We start from the raw sequence: 14,256 nt of genomic DNA on the forward strand, positions 1-14,256 counted from the left end.
ATCACAGCAACATTTATTTGGTCTGGTGCATATAAAGTAGTAACACCCGCCTACATTGAATACCATAGTTGAGGGGGATATTGAGGGATGTTCTGCACGTCAAGGTCATGTAAACATAATTTACAGTAATATAAGATTCTTCCAAGAAATAAAACCAATTCCTAGCCAATCAGTGATATCCATTCATTAGGCAATGAAGTGCCAGGGAGATATGAAAACCAACAGGACTACAACCCTCGAGGACAGGCATAGTGAACTCCTGGTGTGCTCAGAGAACCTTTTTTGCTGTAGTAGGTCTTTACTGCCATCTATTGGTCATAAAGATGTGGGAAACAGCTTCCTCCACATAGTACTGATGAACTTGTTCCATTTTATTTGCAAGAATCATATTGTATTTACAATGCCTTTGGGTAAAGACATGATTGCTTATTTGGCAAACAGAGTATGAGACAAATATTTCAACAACCTCAACACTAACATATATATAAAAAATATAAAATTTCCAAATATACCAGGGTTCAAATACACGTCAACTACTATTATGGGAACTATTTGAAAGTATTTTCAAATAATTTCCTATAAATAGCCTATTATTTGAAAGTATTTTAACCCAAATACCTGGGTTAAAGTGTATTTGTGTCAGTGTATTTGAGTAATTTCAAATACATGCCAAAACTTTCCAATTCTATTTCCAAGTACATTCCAATATTAAACTACTTATCTTTTCAAATAAAAAATATCTGAATACTTAATTTGAAATGTTTGTGAAAGTAATTGAGATATTTGAAATAATATTTGAACCCAGGTCTGAAAAATAAACATCAACATGAACCCATTAACAAACCCCTTAGTCCCCTGTCCCTTCTGCCATTTCCTCATCCTTCGTCATTTTCATCTCCTTCTCCCTTGCTTCTGCCTCCTCCGCTACAGACTGCTTAACAGATTGCATCCCAATGGCTCCACTCTGTCTCTCCCTCTCCTCCTGGTCCAGTTGTTTGTAATTGAAGTAGTTCATGATGAAGAGAAAGATGCCAGGTGCCAGCATCATGACACCACATGCCCAATACATGTATTTGTAGTCATCAAAGACATCCACCAAAAACCCTGCAGAGAGAGTAGCAGGCATTTATTGTATGACACCCCGTGGCCAGCTTTTAGGCTATCAGTTCATCTTACACCAATGGGACTTCAGTGTAGAGTTTAACACAATGTATACCAGGTACAATATACAGTGCATACTGGAAGTATTCAGACCCCTTGACTTTTTCCACATTTTGTTACGTTACAGTCTTATTCTAAAATTGATTAAATAATGTTTTCCCCTCATCAATCTACCCCATAATGACAAAGCAAAAACAGGTTTATAGACATTTTTGCAAATACATTAAAGAAAAAAAGAAATATGGACATTTACATAAGTATTCAGACCTTTTCCTCAGTACCTTATTGAAGCACATTTGGCAGCAATTACAGCCTCGTATCTTCTTAGGCATGACGCTACAAGCTTGGCACATCTGTATTTGGAGAGTTTCTCTTCTCAAGCTCTGTCAGGTTGGATGGGGAGCGTTTCTGCAGCTATTTTCAAGTCTCTCCAGAGATGTTCAATCGGGTGTCACGTTCTGACCAGTAAAAGGGGTTATTTGTTATTGTGGTTTGGTCAGGACGTGGCAGGGGTGTGTTTGTTTTGTGTTGTCGGGGTTTTTTGGGTATTGTTCTATGTTTTGTATTTCTATGTTCGTATTTCTAGTATTTGTATTTCTATGTTAGTTTTGGGAACGACCTCCAATTAGAAGCAGCTGGTTGTCGTTGCTTCTAATTGGAGGCCATATTTATATGGGTTTATTTTCTCTTGTGTTTGTGGGTGATTGTTCCATGTATAGGCAAGGTTACCTTACAGGACTGTCGTGCGTTTTCTTGTTTTGTTTCAGTGTTCACGTATGAATAAAAATATAAGTATGGACATGTATTACCATAAGTATTACCACGCTGCGTATTGGTCCGATATTTCTTACTCTTCATCAGAAGACGAAACGTATGACATCGGGTTCAAGTACGGGCTCTAGCTGGCCCACTCAAGGACATTCAGAGACTTGTCCCCAAGCCACTCCTGCGTTGTCTTGGCTGTGTGCTTAGGGTCGTTGTCCTGTTGAAAGGTGAACCTTCGCCCATGTCTGAGCTCCTGAGCAGGTTTTCATCAAGGATCTCTCTGTACTTTGCTCTGTTCATCTTTTCCTCGATCCTGACTAGTCTCCCAGTCCCTGCCTCTGAAAAACATCCCCACAGCATGATGCTGCCACCACCATGCTACACCATAGGGATGGTGCCAGGTTTCCTCCAGACATGATGCTTGGCATTCAGGCCAAAGAGTTCAATTTAGGTTTGATCAGAACAGACAATCTTGTTTCTCATGGTCTGAGATTCTTTAGGTGCCTTTTGGAAAACTCCAAGTGGGCTGTCATGTGCCTTTTACTGAGTAGTGGCTTTCGTCTGGCTACCCTACCATAAAGGCCTGATTGGTGGAGTGCTGCAGAGATGGTTGTCCTTCTCGAAGGTTCTCCTATCTCCACAGAGGAACACTAGAGCACTGTCAGAGTGACCATCGGGTTCTTGGTCACCTCCTTGACCAAGGCCCTTCTCCCCCGATTGCTCAGTTTGGCCGGTCGGCCAGCTCTTGGAAGAATTTTAGTGATTCCAAAGAACACAGGCCACTGTGTTTTTGGGGACCTTCAATGCTGCAGAAATGTTTTGGTACCCTTCCCCAGATCTGTGCCTCAACACAATCCTGTCTTGGAGCTCTTCAGACAATTCCTTCCACCTCATGGCTTGGTTTTTGCTCTGACATGCACTGTCAACCGTGGGACCTTATATAGACAGGTGTGTGCCTTTCCAAATCATGTCCAATCAATTGAATTTACAACAGGTGGACTCCAATCAAGTTGTAGAAACATCTCAAGGATGATCAATGGAAACGCTGCCAACAAGTGCTCAGCATATGTGGGAACTCCTTCAAGACTGTTGGTCTGAATACTTATGTAAATAAGGTATTTCTATTTTTATTTTTAATACATTTGCAAACATTCTAAAAACCTGTTTTCGGTTTGTCATTATGGGTTAGTGTGTGTAGATTGCTGAGGATATATATATTTTTTTAATCCATTATAGAATAAGGCTATAACATAACAAAATTTGGAAAAGGTCAAGGGGTCTGAATACTTTCCGAAGGCACTGTATATACACAAGCGTCTTTAAAATGTATGAGTACTCACTAAAGACACTGGTTCGCTCCCGGGCTGTATCACAACCGGCCGTGATCGGGAGTCCCAAAGGGAGGCGCACAATTGGCCCAGCATCATCTAGGTTAGGGGAGGGTTTAGCCGGGAAGTTTTACTTGGCTCATCACGCTCTACCGACTCCCTGTGGAGGGCCGGGCACCTGCAGGCTGACATTGGTTGTCAGGTGAACAGTGTTTCCTCCGACACATTGGTGCGGCTGGCTTCTGGGCTAAGCGGGTGGGTGTTAAGAAGCGCGGTTTGGCTGGTCATGTTACGGAGGACGCATGACTCGACCTTCGCCTCCTGAGCCCATTGGGGGGTTGCAGCGATGAGACAAGATCGAAATTGGGGAGAAAATAAATAAATAAATAAATAAAATTATATATACATTTCCTTCACTCACCTGAAATTGGGGGACCCAAAAGCACAGGGCCACACTCGAGGATGGTGACCAGTCCTACAGCGCTTGAGAACCGCTGTGCTCCCACCAGATCCATCAGGACCTCAAAGAGCAGAGCACACACCATCCCAAACGCCACACCAAAGAATAAAGCATAAACCACCAGGCCTGCATACCCCAGGTATCCCGCAAGAAACGGGCAGAGGAGGTGACACACACCATTGTATGCCACAGAGAAACTGAAGAAGTACTGGATCCTGGGCCTGATCCATTTGGTGTTGGCGATGAGGCCAGTCCCTGGCCTGGCAAACATGTCCACGAAGGCAAAGATGGAGAGAAGGAAAGCGGCCTGGTAGTTATCAATCCCAATACCTTTTGCATATGAGGGGAGGAAGACCACTGGAGCAAAGAAGCCAAAAAACATGACCACATTGCCTATGAGGTAGATGATGAAGCCTCTGTGTTTAAAGAGAGAGAGATCCATTAATTTGTCTGCACAGCCACCTATCTTCTGCTTCTGCTCTGTTTCAGTTAGAAGGTCCCCTGCCTCAGGGTTAGCATTGTTCTCAGTGGACCCAGCCTTCTTGGCAGTTGTTCCTTTGGAGGCTGTAACAGGATGTTTTTGGACTGTTTTCATGTTAACGGGTCTCATCAGGGCCCCAGCAACGCAGCAGTTCATCACTATGGCTCCCAGGATCATAAAGGCTCCCCTCCATCCAAAGTTATCAAACAGGAACTGATTGAGTGGAGCCAGAGTGGAGAGGAATACTGGACTTCCTGCCATGGCCAGGCCGTTTGCCATTGGCCTTTTCACCTGGAAGTACTTTCCTATGATTGTAAGGGAAGGCTGTAGGTTGAAAGAGAGGCCAAAACCTGTAGAGAAGAAAGGTTGCTTTATCAATCAATCATCTATGAATTAATGAATTCCATTCACATGGCCGTATGACAGTGATGGTGTTACCCTGAACCTCTTGAAGATTAAAACTATCTTCTGCCAATCTGTCAGATAACATGCCCCTCAAACATCACTATAACTGTCAGACCTGGTACAAATTGTCCTGAAGCTGAGCATACATTCAAGTTGCTGTGGTTTTCTCTTTAGAGCGCTCTTCCTCTCCATTTAGATTGTCCAGCATAGCAGTTTATTGACATTTCAACAATCCTTACCCTATCTGAGAATACTTCACTAAGAGCATGAGCATTGTTTTCTGGTATGATAGTTTTCCAAATACCGTGCATGTAAAATTATTGACTCATCGGAGTTGGGGAAGAATATCCCAAAGCAACCTTTGTGATATAATGGTCTAACAGACAGGCAGGCCCCATAGTGAAGGTCTGTCCTTGAACTGTCCCCTCTAACCACACAATGAAAGAGGGAGAGAGTGTAGAGGCTCCCTAGCGCATTGACCCTGAGTGATCAAAGACTATTCGTCCCTATGAGTGACACAGCCTTCTGACGTACATGACATATCTACTCTGAAACCAACCACTCAGTTCCCTCCCTACCCAGTCAGAATTAGAGAGGGAAACTTTAATACAGACATTACACAACACATGTCTGACATTGATTGAGATTTGTGGTTTTCGTGGCTATAAGCACATAACAAAGAAAACGGGTGATTATAAATACATTCTACACATTTTCATAATAATGACAAAATTATAAGAAAACATTCAAATAAATACCTCCAATGACTCCAACTAATAAATACAGATGTATAATCGTAGTGCCAAAGGAAGCAGCAACCATAGATGCCCCAACCATGAGCCCACCAATGATAACCACAGGTCGGCAACCATAGCGGTTGACCAGTATACTGCTCACTGGACCTGCAAAGATAATGAGAGGAAAAGTATTATATTTAAGCAATAAGGTACGAGGGGGTGTGGTATATGGCCAATATACCACGGCTAAGGGCTGTTCTTATGCACGACGCAACACGGAGTGCCTGGATATAGCCCTTAGCCGTGGTATATTGGCCATATACCACAAACCCCCAAGGTACTTTATTGCTATTATAAACTTGTTTCCAATGTAATTAGAGCAGTAAAATAACATGTTTTGTCATACCCGTTGTGGCAAAGAAGGGGGTTGAGTGATAAATGGCAGATATGTGAGGGCAGAACTAATAAACGGGCTCTGCCCGATCACTAAAATGGCCACCCCGATCAGAACTACAGATCACAAAATGTCCGACTGCCAAAACTACAATTCCCAGAAGCAAGGGAACCCTCAGAAGGTGGAGCCGACCCACAGATAAAAGGTCAAGAAAAACCAGGAAGAGAGAGAGAGAGGGCGGGAAGGATCTATGAACCATAGAGAAAGAGACAATCTACATTGGCTGGATTTACCGTGTACGAGCTGGACTGTTTTGGACTTACCTGTTGGCGTTTAGACCTGGACCTACCGAGAACCAGATTTGTGTACCGAACCCTGCTATCCTTGACCTTACCTGTGGCCTGGGTGGACCAGGACAGCGAAACAAACACACAGGTACTGTCATGTTCGAAAGAACTTTCATTCTGGGCTGACTTTGGTGACAGTTTCCCACTAAATTTGTGACAAACGCTCCTAACTTTGAAGAGGTTTGCCACACCGTGTTATGCGGTCTGATATACCACGGCTGTCAGCCAATCAGCATTTAGGACTTGAACCACCCAGTTTATAATCATATATACCGTTAATTCCGGACTATAAGCCGCAACTTTTTTCCCACGCTTAAACAATGACGCGGCTAATATATGGATTTTTCCCGCTTTCAATTAAAAAAAAAAAAAACACATTCTGTGACATGCTCAGTTTTTTGGCGGCATGAAGCTTTCATTAGACCAATGAAATTGACGAACGGGTTAAGGTCAAACAACTTTTTTGTTTACTGTTTAGATTAAATCGAGCGCTCTCAAACTTCCCATCATTCTGATTACGGTAGTCATTTTGTCACCCTCATCATGGCAAAGACACGGAGAAATGCATATGATGCAGCTTACAAGTTGAAGGCGATTGATCTGGCTGTTGGAAAAGGAAATAGAGCTGCTGCACGGGAGCTTGGTCTTAATGAGTCGATGATAAGATGTTGGAAACAGCAGCGTGAGGAATTGACTCAGTGCAAAAAGACAACTAAAGCTTACTGCTAATTTTTTATTTTTTGTTACAAGCCGTGTTTCATTAAAGCCTATTTATTTTTGTTACAAGCCGTGTTTCGTTAAAGCCTGTGTAAAGTTAATTTGTTTCAATGTACCGGTAGGCACCTGCGGCTTACTTATGTGGCTTATTTATGTTCAAAATAATATTTTTTTTTTAAATTCAGTGGGTGCGGCTTATATTCAGGTGCGCTTAATAGTCCGGAAATTACCTTTCAGTGGCTGTTGCCTTTATTTTCACAATGAGACTGTTTCACAGACATAGAACCTAGCCTTGGACTAAAAAGAATGCTAAATGGAGAATCTCTGGGAAAAAAGCCCAAAGTGTGTGTTGGACAAATAACATTCCTATTGACACATCGTGATACCCCATAAACCATGACATGCACACACAATATACACTTACCTCCTGCGTACATGGCAGCCAGCATGATTGAGGACACCCATGCAATCTCACTGTAGGAGACACTGAAATACATCTGAATCTCCTTGAAGTAGATGGTGAGAGATTTGGGAAAGGCATAGGAGAACCCGATGGAAATGAAGGCACCAAAGACCACAGCCCAGCCCCAGCCTCCATCTGGTGGGGTGTACCCCAGGTTATTTGTGGCCGCAGGGGGCATGGTGAGTTAGTGACTGGGCTGTGGAAACAGGATATCTTTGTCTAAAATAACCAGTTGCAACTTGGTTCAAAAGAAGTGAACTGAATAATAGATCACTATCACAGTGATTTTAACATTCAACAAAAGCAGAGAAAATGTACACTCCTTCATACCTCCTGTCATTACATGTATTGTTAGACTTGACTTATCCTTACTCTTATGGCATTGCATGCATTCATTACTATGTATCAAGTTTTGGTCATGTCATATGTGTTTTATGCTTTACCTCATTATCATCATAATAAAATATATATTCATCTGATAAATTTAAGTGTCAGCTTACCTCTTTCAGTGCAAAAGAATTCAGATGTGTTAGCTCCGTTTCTCTCCTTTGACAATCTTTCAAAGGTATCCCTCGAAGCGAAAGTTTTGTCTTCATCACGTTGGTGCCGCTCATTCCAAATATTGATCATCATCTTATCAAGGGTTTTGTCATGGTAGGAGGGAGGAGGGGGCGTTACAGGCCAGTCAGAATCAAATTGACACACAGAGACCGCTTTTTTGGCACTTTTGTACAACAATAATACTGGGGAACAAAAACACATTTGATATAACAGTACCAGTCAAAAGTTTGGACACACCTACTCATTCAAGGTTTTTCTTCTTTTTTTTTAAAACAATTTTCTACATCGAAGAATAATAGTGAAGACATCAAAACTATGAAATAACACATATGGAATGATGTAGTAACCCCAAAAAGTGTTAAACAAATCAAAATATACACTGCTCAAAAAAATAAAGGGAACACTTAAACAACACAATTTAACTCCAAGTCAATCACACTTCTGTGAAATCAAACTGTCCACTTAAGAAGCAACACTGATGGACAATAAATTTCACATGCTGTTGTGCAAATGGAATAGACAACAGGTGGAAATTATAGGCAATTAGCAAGACACCCCCAATAAAGAAGTGGTTCTGCAGGTGGGGGACCACAGACCACTTCTCAGTTCCTATGCTTCCTGGCTGATGTTTTGGTCACTTTTGAATGCTGCCGGTGCTTTCACTCTAGTGGTAGCATGAGACGGAGTCTACAACCCACACAAGTGGCTCAGGTAGTGCAGCTCATCCAGGATGGCACATCAATGCGAGCTGTGGCAAGAAGGTTTGCTGTGTCTGTCAGCCTAGTATCCAGAGCATGAAGGCGCTACCAGGAGACAGGCCAGTACATCAGGAGACGTGGAGGAGGCCGTAGGAGGGCAACAACCCAGCAGCAGGACCGCTACCTCCGCCTTTGTGCAAGGAGGAGCAGGAGGAGCACTGCCAGAGCCCTGCAAAATGACCTCCAGCAGGCCACAAATGTGCATGTGTCTGCTCAAACGGTCAGAAACAGACTCCATGAGGGTGGTATGAGGGCCCGACGTCCACAGGTGGGGGTTGTGCTTACAGCCCAACACCGTGCAGGACGTTTGGCATTTGCCAGAGAACACCAAGATTGGCAAATTCGCCACTGGCGCCCTGTGCTCTTCACTGATGAAAGCAGGTTCACACTGAGCACATGTGACAGACGTGACAGAGTCTGGAGACGCCGTGGAGAACGTTCTGCTGCCTGCAACATCCTCCAGCATGACCGGTTTGGCGGTGGGTCAGTCATGGTGTGGGGTGGCATTTCTTTGGGGGGCCGCACAGCCCTCCATGTGCTCGCCAGAGGTAGCCTGACTGCCATTAGGTACCGAGATGAGATCCTCAGACCTCTTGTGAGACCATATGCTGGTGCGGTTGGCCCTGGGTTTCTCCTAATGCAAGACAATGCTAGACCTCATGTGGCTGGAGTGTGTCAGCAGTTCCTGCAAGAGGAAGGCATTGATGCTATGGACTGGCCCGCCCATTCCCCAGACCTGAATCCAATTGAGCACATCTGGGACATCATGTCTCGCTCCGTCCACCAACGCCACGTTGCACCACAGACTGTCCAGGAGTTGGCGGATGCTTTAGTCCAGGTCTGGGAGGAGATCCCTCAGGAGACCATCCGCCACCTCATCAGGAGCATGCCCAGGCGTCGTAGGGAGGTCATACAGGCACGTGGGGGCCACACACACTACTGAGCCTCATTTTGACTTGTTTTAAGGACATTACATCAAAGTTGGATCAGCCTGTAGTGTGGTTTTCCACTTTAATTTTGAGTGTGACTCTACATCCAGACCTCCCATGGGTTGATAAATTGGATTTCCATTGATTCTTTTTGTGTGATTTTGTTGTCAGCACATTCAACTATGTAAAGAAAAAAGTATTTAATAAGATTATTTCTTTCATTCAGATCTAGGATGTGTTGTTTAAGTGTTCCCTTTATTTTTTTGAGCAGTATATTTTAGTGTCACGTCCTGACCAGTAAAGGGGTTGTTTGTTATTGTAGTTTGGTCAGGGCGTGGCAGGGGGTCTTTGGGTTATGTTCTATGTTAGTGTAATTCTATGTTATTTCTAGTTGGCCTATTTCTATGTGGTGTTTATTGGGTTGACCTTCAATTGGAGGCAGCTGCTTCTCGTTGCCTCTGATTGAAGGTCCTATTTATAGGGGTGTTTGTTCTATGGGGGGTTTGTGAGTAGTTATTTCCTGGTTTAGTGTTTGTTGCACCTGACGGGACTGTTTGGAGTCGTTTGTTTAGTATACGTGTTTATTTTGTTTTTCCTTCTTCAAATAAAAAAGAAGATGAGTATACATTTTCTCGCTGCGTTTTGGTCCACTCCTTATGACAATCGTGACATTTAGATTCTTCAAAGTAGCCACCCTTTGCCCTGCTGACAACTTTGCACACTCTTGGCATTCACTCAAACAGCTTCACCTGGAATGCTTTTCCAACAGTCTTGAAGGAGTTCCCACATATGCTGAGCACTTGTTGTCAGCTTTTCCTTCACTCTGCTGTCCAACTCATCCCAAACCATCTCAATTGGGTTGAGGTCAGGTGTTTGTGGAGGCCAGGTCATCTGATGCAGCACTCCTGTTGTCCTGTTGAAAAACAAATCATAGTTCCACTAAGTGCAAACCAGATGGGATAGTGTATCACAGCAGAATTTGGGCCAAGTCCACTGCTCATGTTTCTTGGCCCAAGCAAGTCTCTTCTTCTTATTGGTGTCCTTTAGTATTGGTTTCTTTGCAGCAATTCAACCATGAAGGCCTGACTCATGCAGTCTTCTCTGAACAGTTGATGTTGAAATGTGTCTGTTACATGAACTCTGTGAGGCATTTAGTTTGGCTGCAATTTCTGAAGCTGGTAACTCTAATGAACTTAATTGAAATGCATCGCAGGTGACTACCTCTTGAAGCTGGTTGAGAGAATGCCAAGAGTGTGCAAAGCTGTCATCAAGGCAAAGGGTGGCTACTTTGAAGAATCTCAAATATAAAATATATTTTGATTAGTTTAACACTTTTTTGGTTACTACGTGATTCCATATGTGTTATTTCATCGATTTGATGTCTTCACTATTATTCTACAATATAGAAAATAGTAAAAATAAAGAAAAACCTTGAATGAGTAGGTGTCTCCTTTTGACAGGTACTGTAGCTAAAATGAAATGCAACACGTGGGCTCATCTGAAGTCACTTTTCAGTGAGATGGAAGCCTTTCTCTTCTGTTCTAAGATTTGAAATCTCCAAAATGTGCTTTCCTTGGTTGCTTTCCACAGCTACTTTATTTTGTTTTTACCAAAAAGGCAGACCCAACTTCACCTCAAAGTCACCCACTTAATGAATAATCCCAGATTCCATTAGGATTTTGGTGTCAAAATGACATTTTTGATTACTGCCACACATGCCAAATGCTTACTCAGATAAATCTGCAGTTTCAGTGTAAATTAGTTCCAAATTTTAAATAATCTACATTTGCACAATTGAACATCCAACTCATTAAATAAGCAGATTTCTCTTAGATTCCTTATTGAAGTATATGGTCAGGTCAGACATTCAAATGATCATTTCCTCCTTTACTGGACACAATCTGCTTGGTGGTAGTGTAGGCCTGTAATTGCACAATCAAAGAATGAGGGTTAGGAAAGATTTCCCTGAAACTTGACAGTGAAGCTGACCTTTTAGTAATGATGCAATTTTATCAAGATGATACAGCCGGCAGCCTGGCTCCTTGCCTGGGGACCAAATGGACCAAATTTCTAAATACTCCGTCTGGAAGATGACAGTGTTTGATTCAGAAAGGGTCCTCTCAGGTCCTCTACAAGCCAGAATGTTGAATCAAATTATATTTGAAATAACTCTGGTGTTGGTCCTTCAGCTGCTCGAAATTTGAGACAAAATATCCTCAGGAAAGTATTGTTTACCCGACTTTTTAAGACACTGGTACTGAAGTTGACATTTCTATCACCTGGTGCAAAACTATGTAAACACCGGCAAGCCTTCGTTTAGTATGCATGGCTCGCGTGCTTGTACTTCCATCTTGTGCGAGTGCGTTTTGAAGTCGGTTTAATAATACTTTCCTGTCGATATTTTCTCAAAAATTTTGACCAGTTGAGGGACAGTCACAAAGGATAAGTTTAAATATATACTGAACAAAAATATGAATGCAACATGTAAAGTGTGGGTCCCATGTTTCATGAGCTGAAATAAAAGATCTCAGAAATGTTCCATACGCACAAAAATCGTATTTCTCTCATATTTTGTGCACAAATTTGTTTACATCCCTGCATTTCTCCTTTGCCAAGATAATCCATCCACCTGACAGGTGTGGCATAACAAGAAGCTCATTAATCAGCATGATCATTACAATAAAAGGCCACTCTCTAAAATGTGCAGTTTGTCACAACACAATGCCACAGATGTTTTGAGGGAGCGTGCAATTGGCATGGTGAATCCAGGAATGTCCAACAGAGCTGTTGCCAGAGAATTGAATGTTAATTTCTCTACCATATGCTGCCTCCAACGTTGTTTTAGAGAAATCCAACCGGCCTCACAACCGCAGACCACGTGTATGGCTTTGTGTGAGCAAGCGGTTTGCTGATGTCAATGTTGTGAACAGAGTGCCCCACAGTGGCAGTGGGGTTATGGTATGGATAGGCATAAGCTATAGACAACTAACACAATTGCATTTTATCGATGGCAATTTGAATACACAGAGATACTGTGACGAGATCCTGAGGCCCATTGTGAGGCCCATTTATTTTTAAAGGTGCATATATGTATTCCCAACAGATGCATATCTGTATTCCCAGTAATATGAAATTCATAGATCAGGGCCTAATGAGTTTATTTCAATTGACTGATTTCCTTATATGAACCGTAACTCAGTAAAATATTTTAAATTGTTGCATGTTGCATTTATATTTTTGTTCACTATAATTTTATTAAACATTCATGCCAGACAAGGGATGCTTATGATTTATTATGTAAATGTGCGTGTCGTTGTCTACATGGTGAAAAAAATCAGGATTGTTGCGTAAAACCATTAAACAATGCAGTAAGCCAATCCCAAAAATTACGTGTGGTTTGCGCACAAAACATTGACAGAACTCCAAACATTCATATTTTTTTCTCCATGTCCTTTTCTCATAGGCTAGATAGCCGGCAGAGGAAAAGTTACAGTGCATTTCCACATAACACGTTGGGGGCGATGAAACAACAGAGCCACATATATTTTCAATGGAGGGAAGTGAAGTGGGCGGGGGACCGTTGGGCCATGCGAGAATGGGCGAGGGAGCGTGAACAGGGTGGGACCAAAGTCAGGGAAAGCATAGAGAATTATAGAGGCTTCTTGTGGCCAAAAGGCTGTTTTAGCATGGACAGCACCATTGAGGGCTTCCACCATTTTAATTTAGTCAACTGGTTGGGACATTAAACTTTATTGGCTGATCCCTCCTGGTGACCCTGTTGGAGTCATGTCAAACCGGGTCATCAGGAGGGATCAGCCAATCGTGAAGAAGAAAATTGACTACTTCACAATTGAGATTGCATTTTTACATTTACATTTTTGTCATTTAGCAGACGCTCTTATCCAGAGCGACTTACAGTAGAGTGCATACATTTTTATTACATTTTTACATACTGGCCCCCCGTGGGAATCGAACCCACAACCCTGGCGTTGCAAGTGCCATGCTCTACCAACTGAGCACCATTGCCTTAATGGTGCTGCCGTGCTCTCACAGAAGCCATAATAGGAACTATAAAGGGATGCTTTCTCTATCATTCTCATTGTGAAAAACGTTATGCAAATACTCAGTGATATGGCTATGCTATTGACCAATCGAAGCTCACTAGCTTCCAGACCCTACTGGATTGGCTGTTCAGACCTAGCACCACCTATTCTGCTTGCTAGCACCCACATGAGGGCGAGGCTAGAGTGGCTATCAGAATGATCATGTTACACAGACATTTCAGTGTGTATGATCACCAGAAAGGAATAGGCGACGTGAGAGGGTCGACTCCCCCCAAAATCTGTCCTCTCAGATTAAGCAGACTTGGTCTGTTTAAATGGATACTTCGGGGTTTTGGCAATGATGACTTTTATCTACTTCCCCAGAGTCAGATGAACTTGTGGATACCATTTGTATGTCTCTGTGTCCAGTATGAAGGAAGTTAGATGTATTTCGTGAGACAATGCTAACTAGTGTTGGCCAATAACTGGAAGTCTATGGCACGTGTCAAACACATTCCACGGAGGGCCGAGTGTCTGCGGGTTTTCGCTGCTTCCTTGTACTTGATTGATGAATTAAGGTCACTAATTAGTAAGTAACGCCCCTCGCCTGGTTGTCTAGGTCTTAATTGAAAGGAAAAACCAAAAACCCACAGACAATAGGCCCTCCATGGAATGGGTTTGACACCCTTGGTCTAAAGGTATCTTCT

At 42.7% G+C, this 14,256-nt stretch overlaps 1 protein-coding gene across 1 annotated transcript; it reads right to left on the reverse strand.

The window, feature by feature from the left end:
- Positions 1 to 350: 350 nt before the first annotated feature.
- LOC106572406 (monocarboxylate transporter 2) lies at positions 351 to 7,975 on the reverse strand. Its single transcript, XM_014146544.2, has 5 exons — positions 7,759 to 7,975; positions 7,220 to 7,454; positions 5,359 to 5,502; positions 3,676 to 4,545; positions 351 to 1,104 (listed from the first exon to the last, which is right to left on the reverse strand). The coding sequence occupies exons 2-5, from the start codon at positions 7,434 to 7,436 to the stop codon at positions 848 to 850; spliced, it is 1,488 nt and encodes a 495-aa protein (XP_014002019.1). The 5' UTR covers positions 7,437 to 7,454; positions 7,759 to 7,975; the 3' UTR covers positions 351 to 847.
- Positions 7,976 to 14,256: the final 6,281 nt, after the last annotated feature.

Source organism: Salmo salar, chromosome ssa15 (genome assembly GCF_905237065.1).
Source record: "Salmo salar chromosome ssa15, Ssal_v3.1, whole genome shotgun sequence".
Classification (NCBI taxonomy): Eukaryota; Metazoa; Chordata; class Actinopteri; order Salmoniformes; family Salmonidae; genus Salmo; species Salmo salar.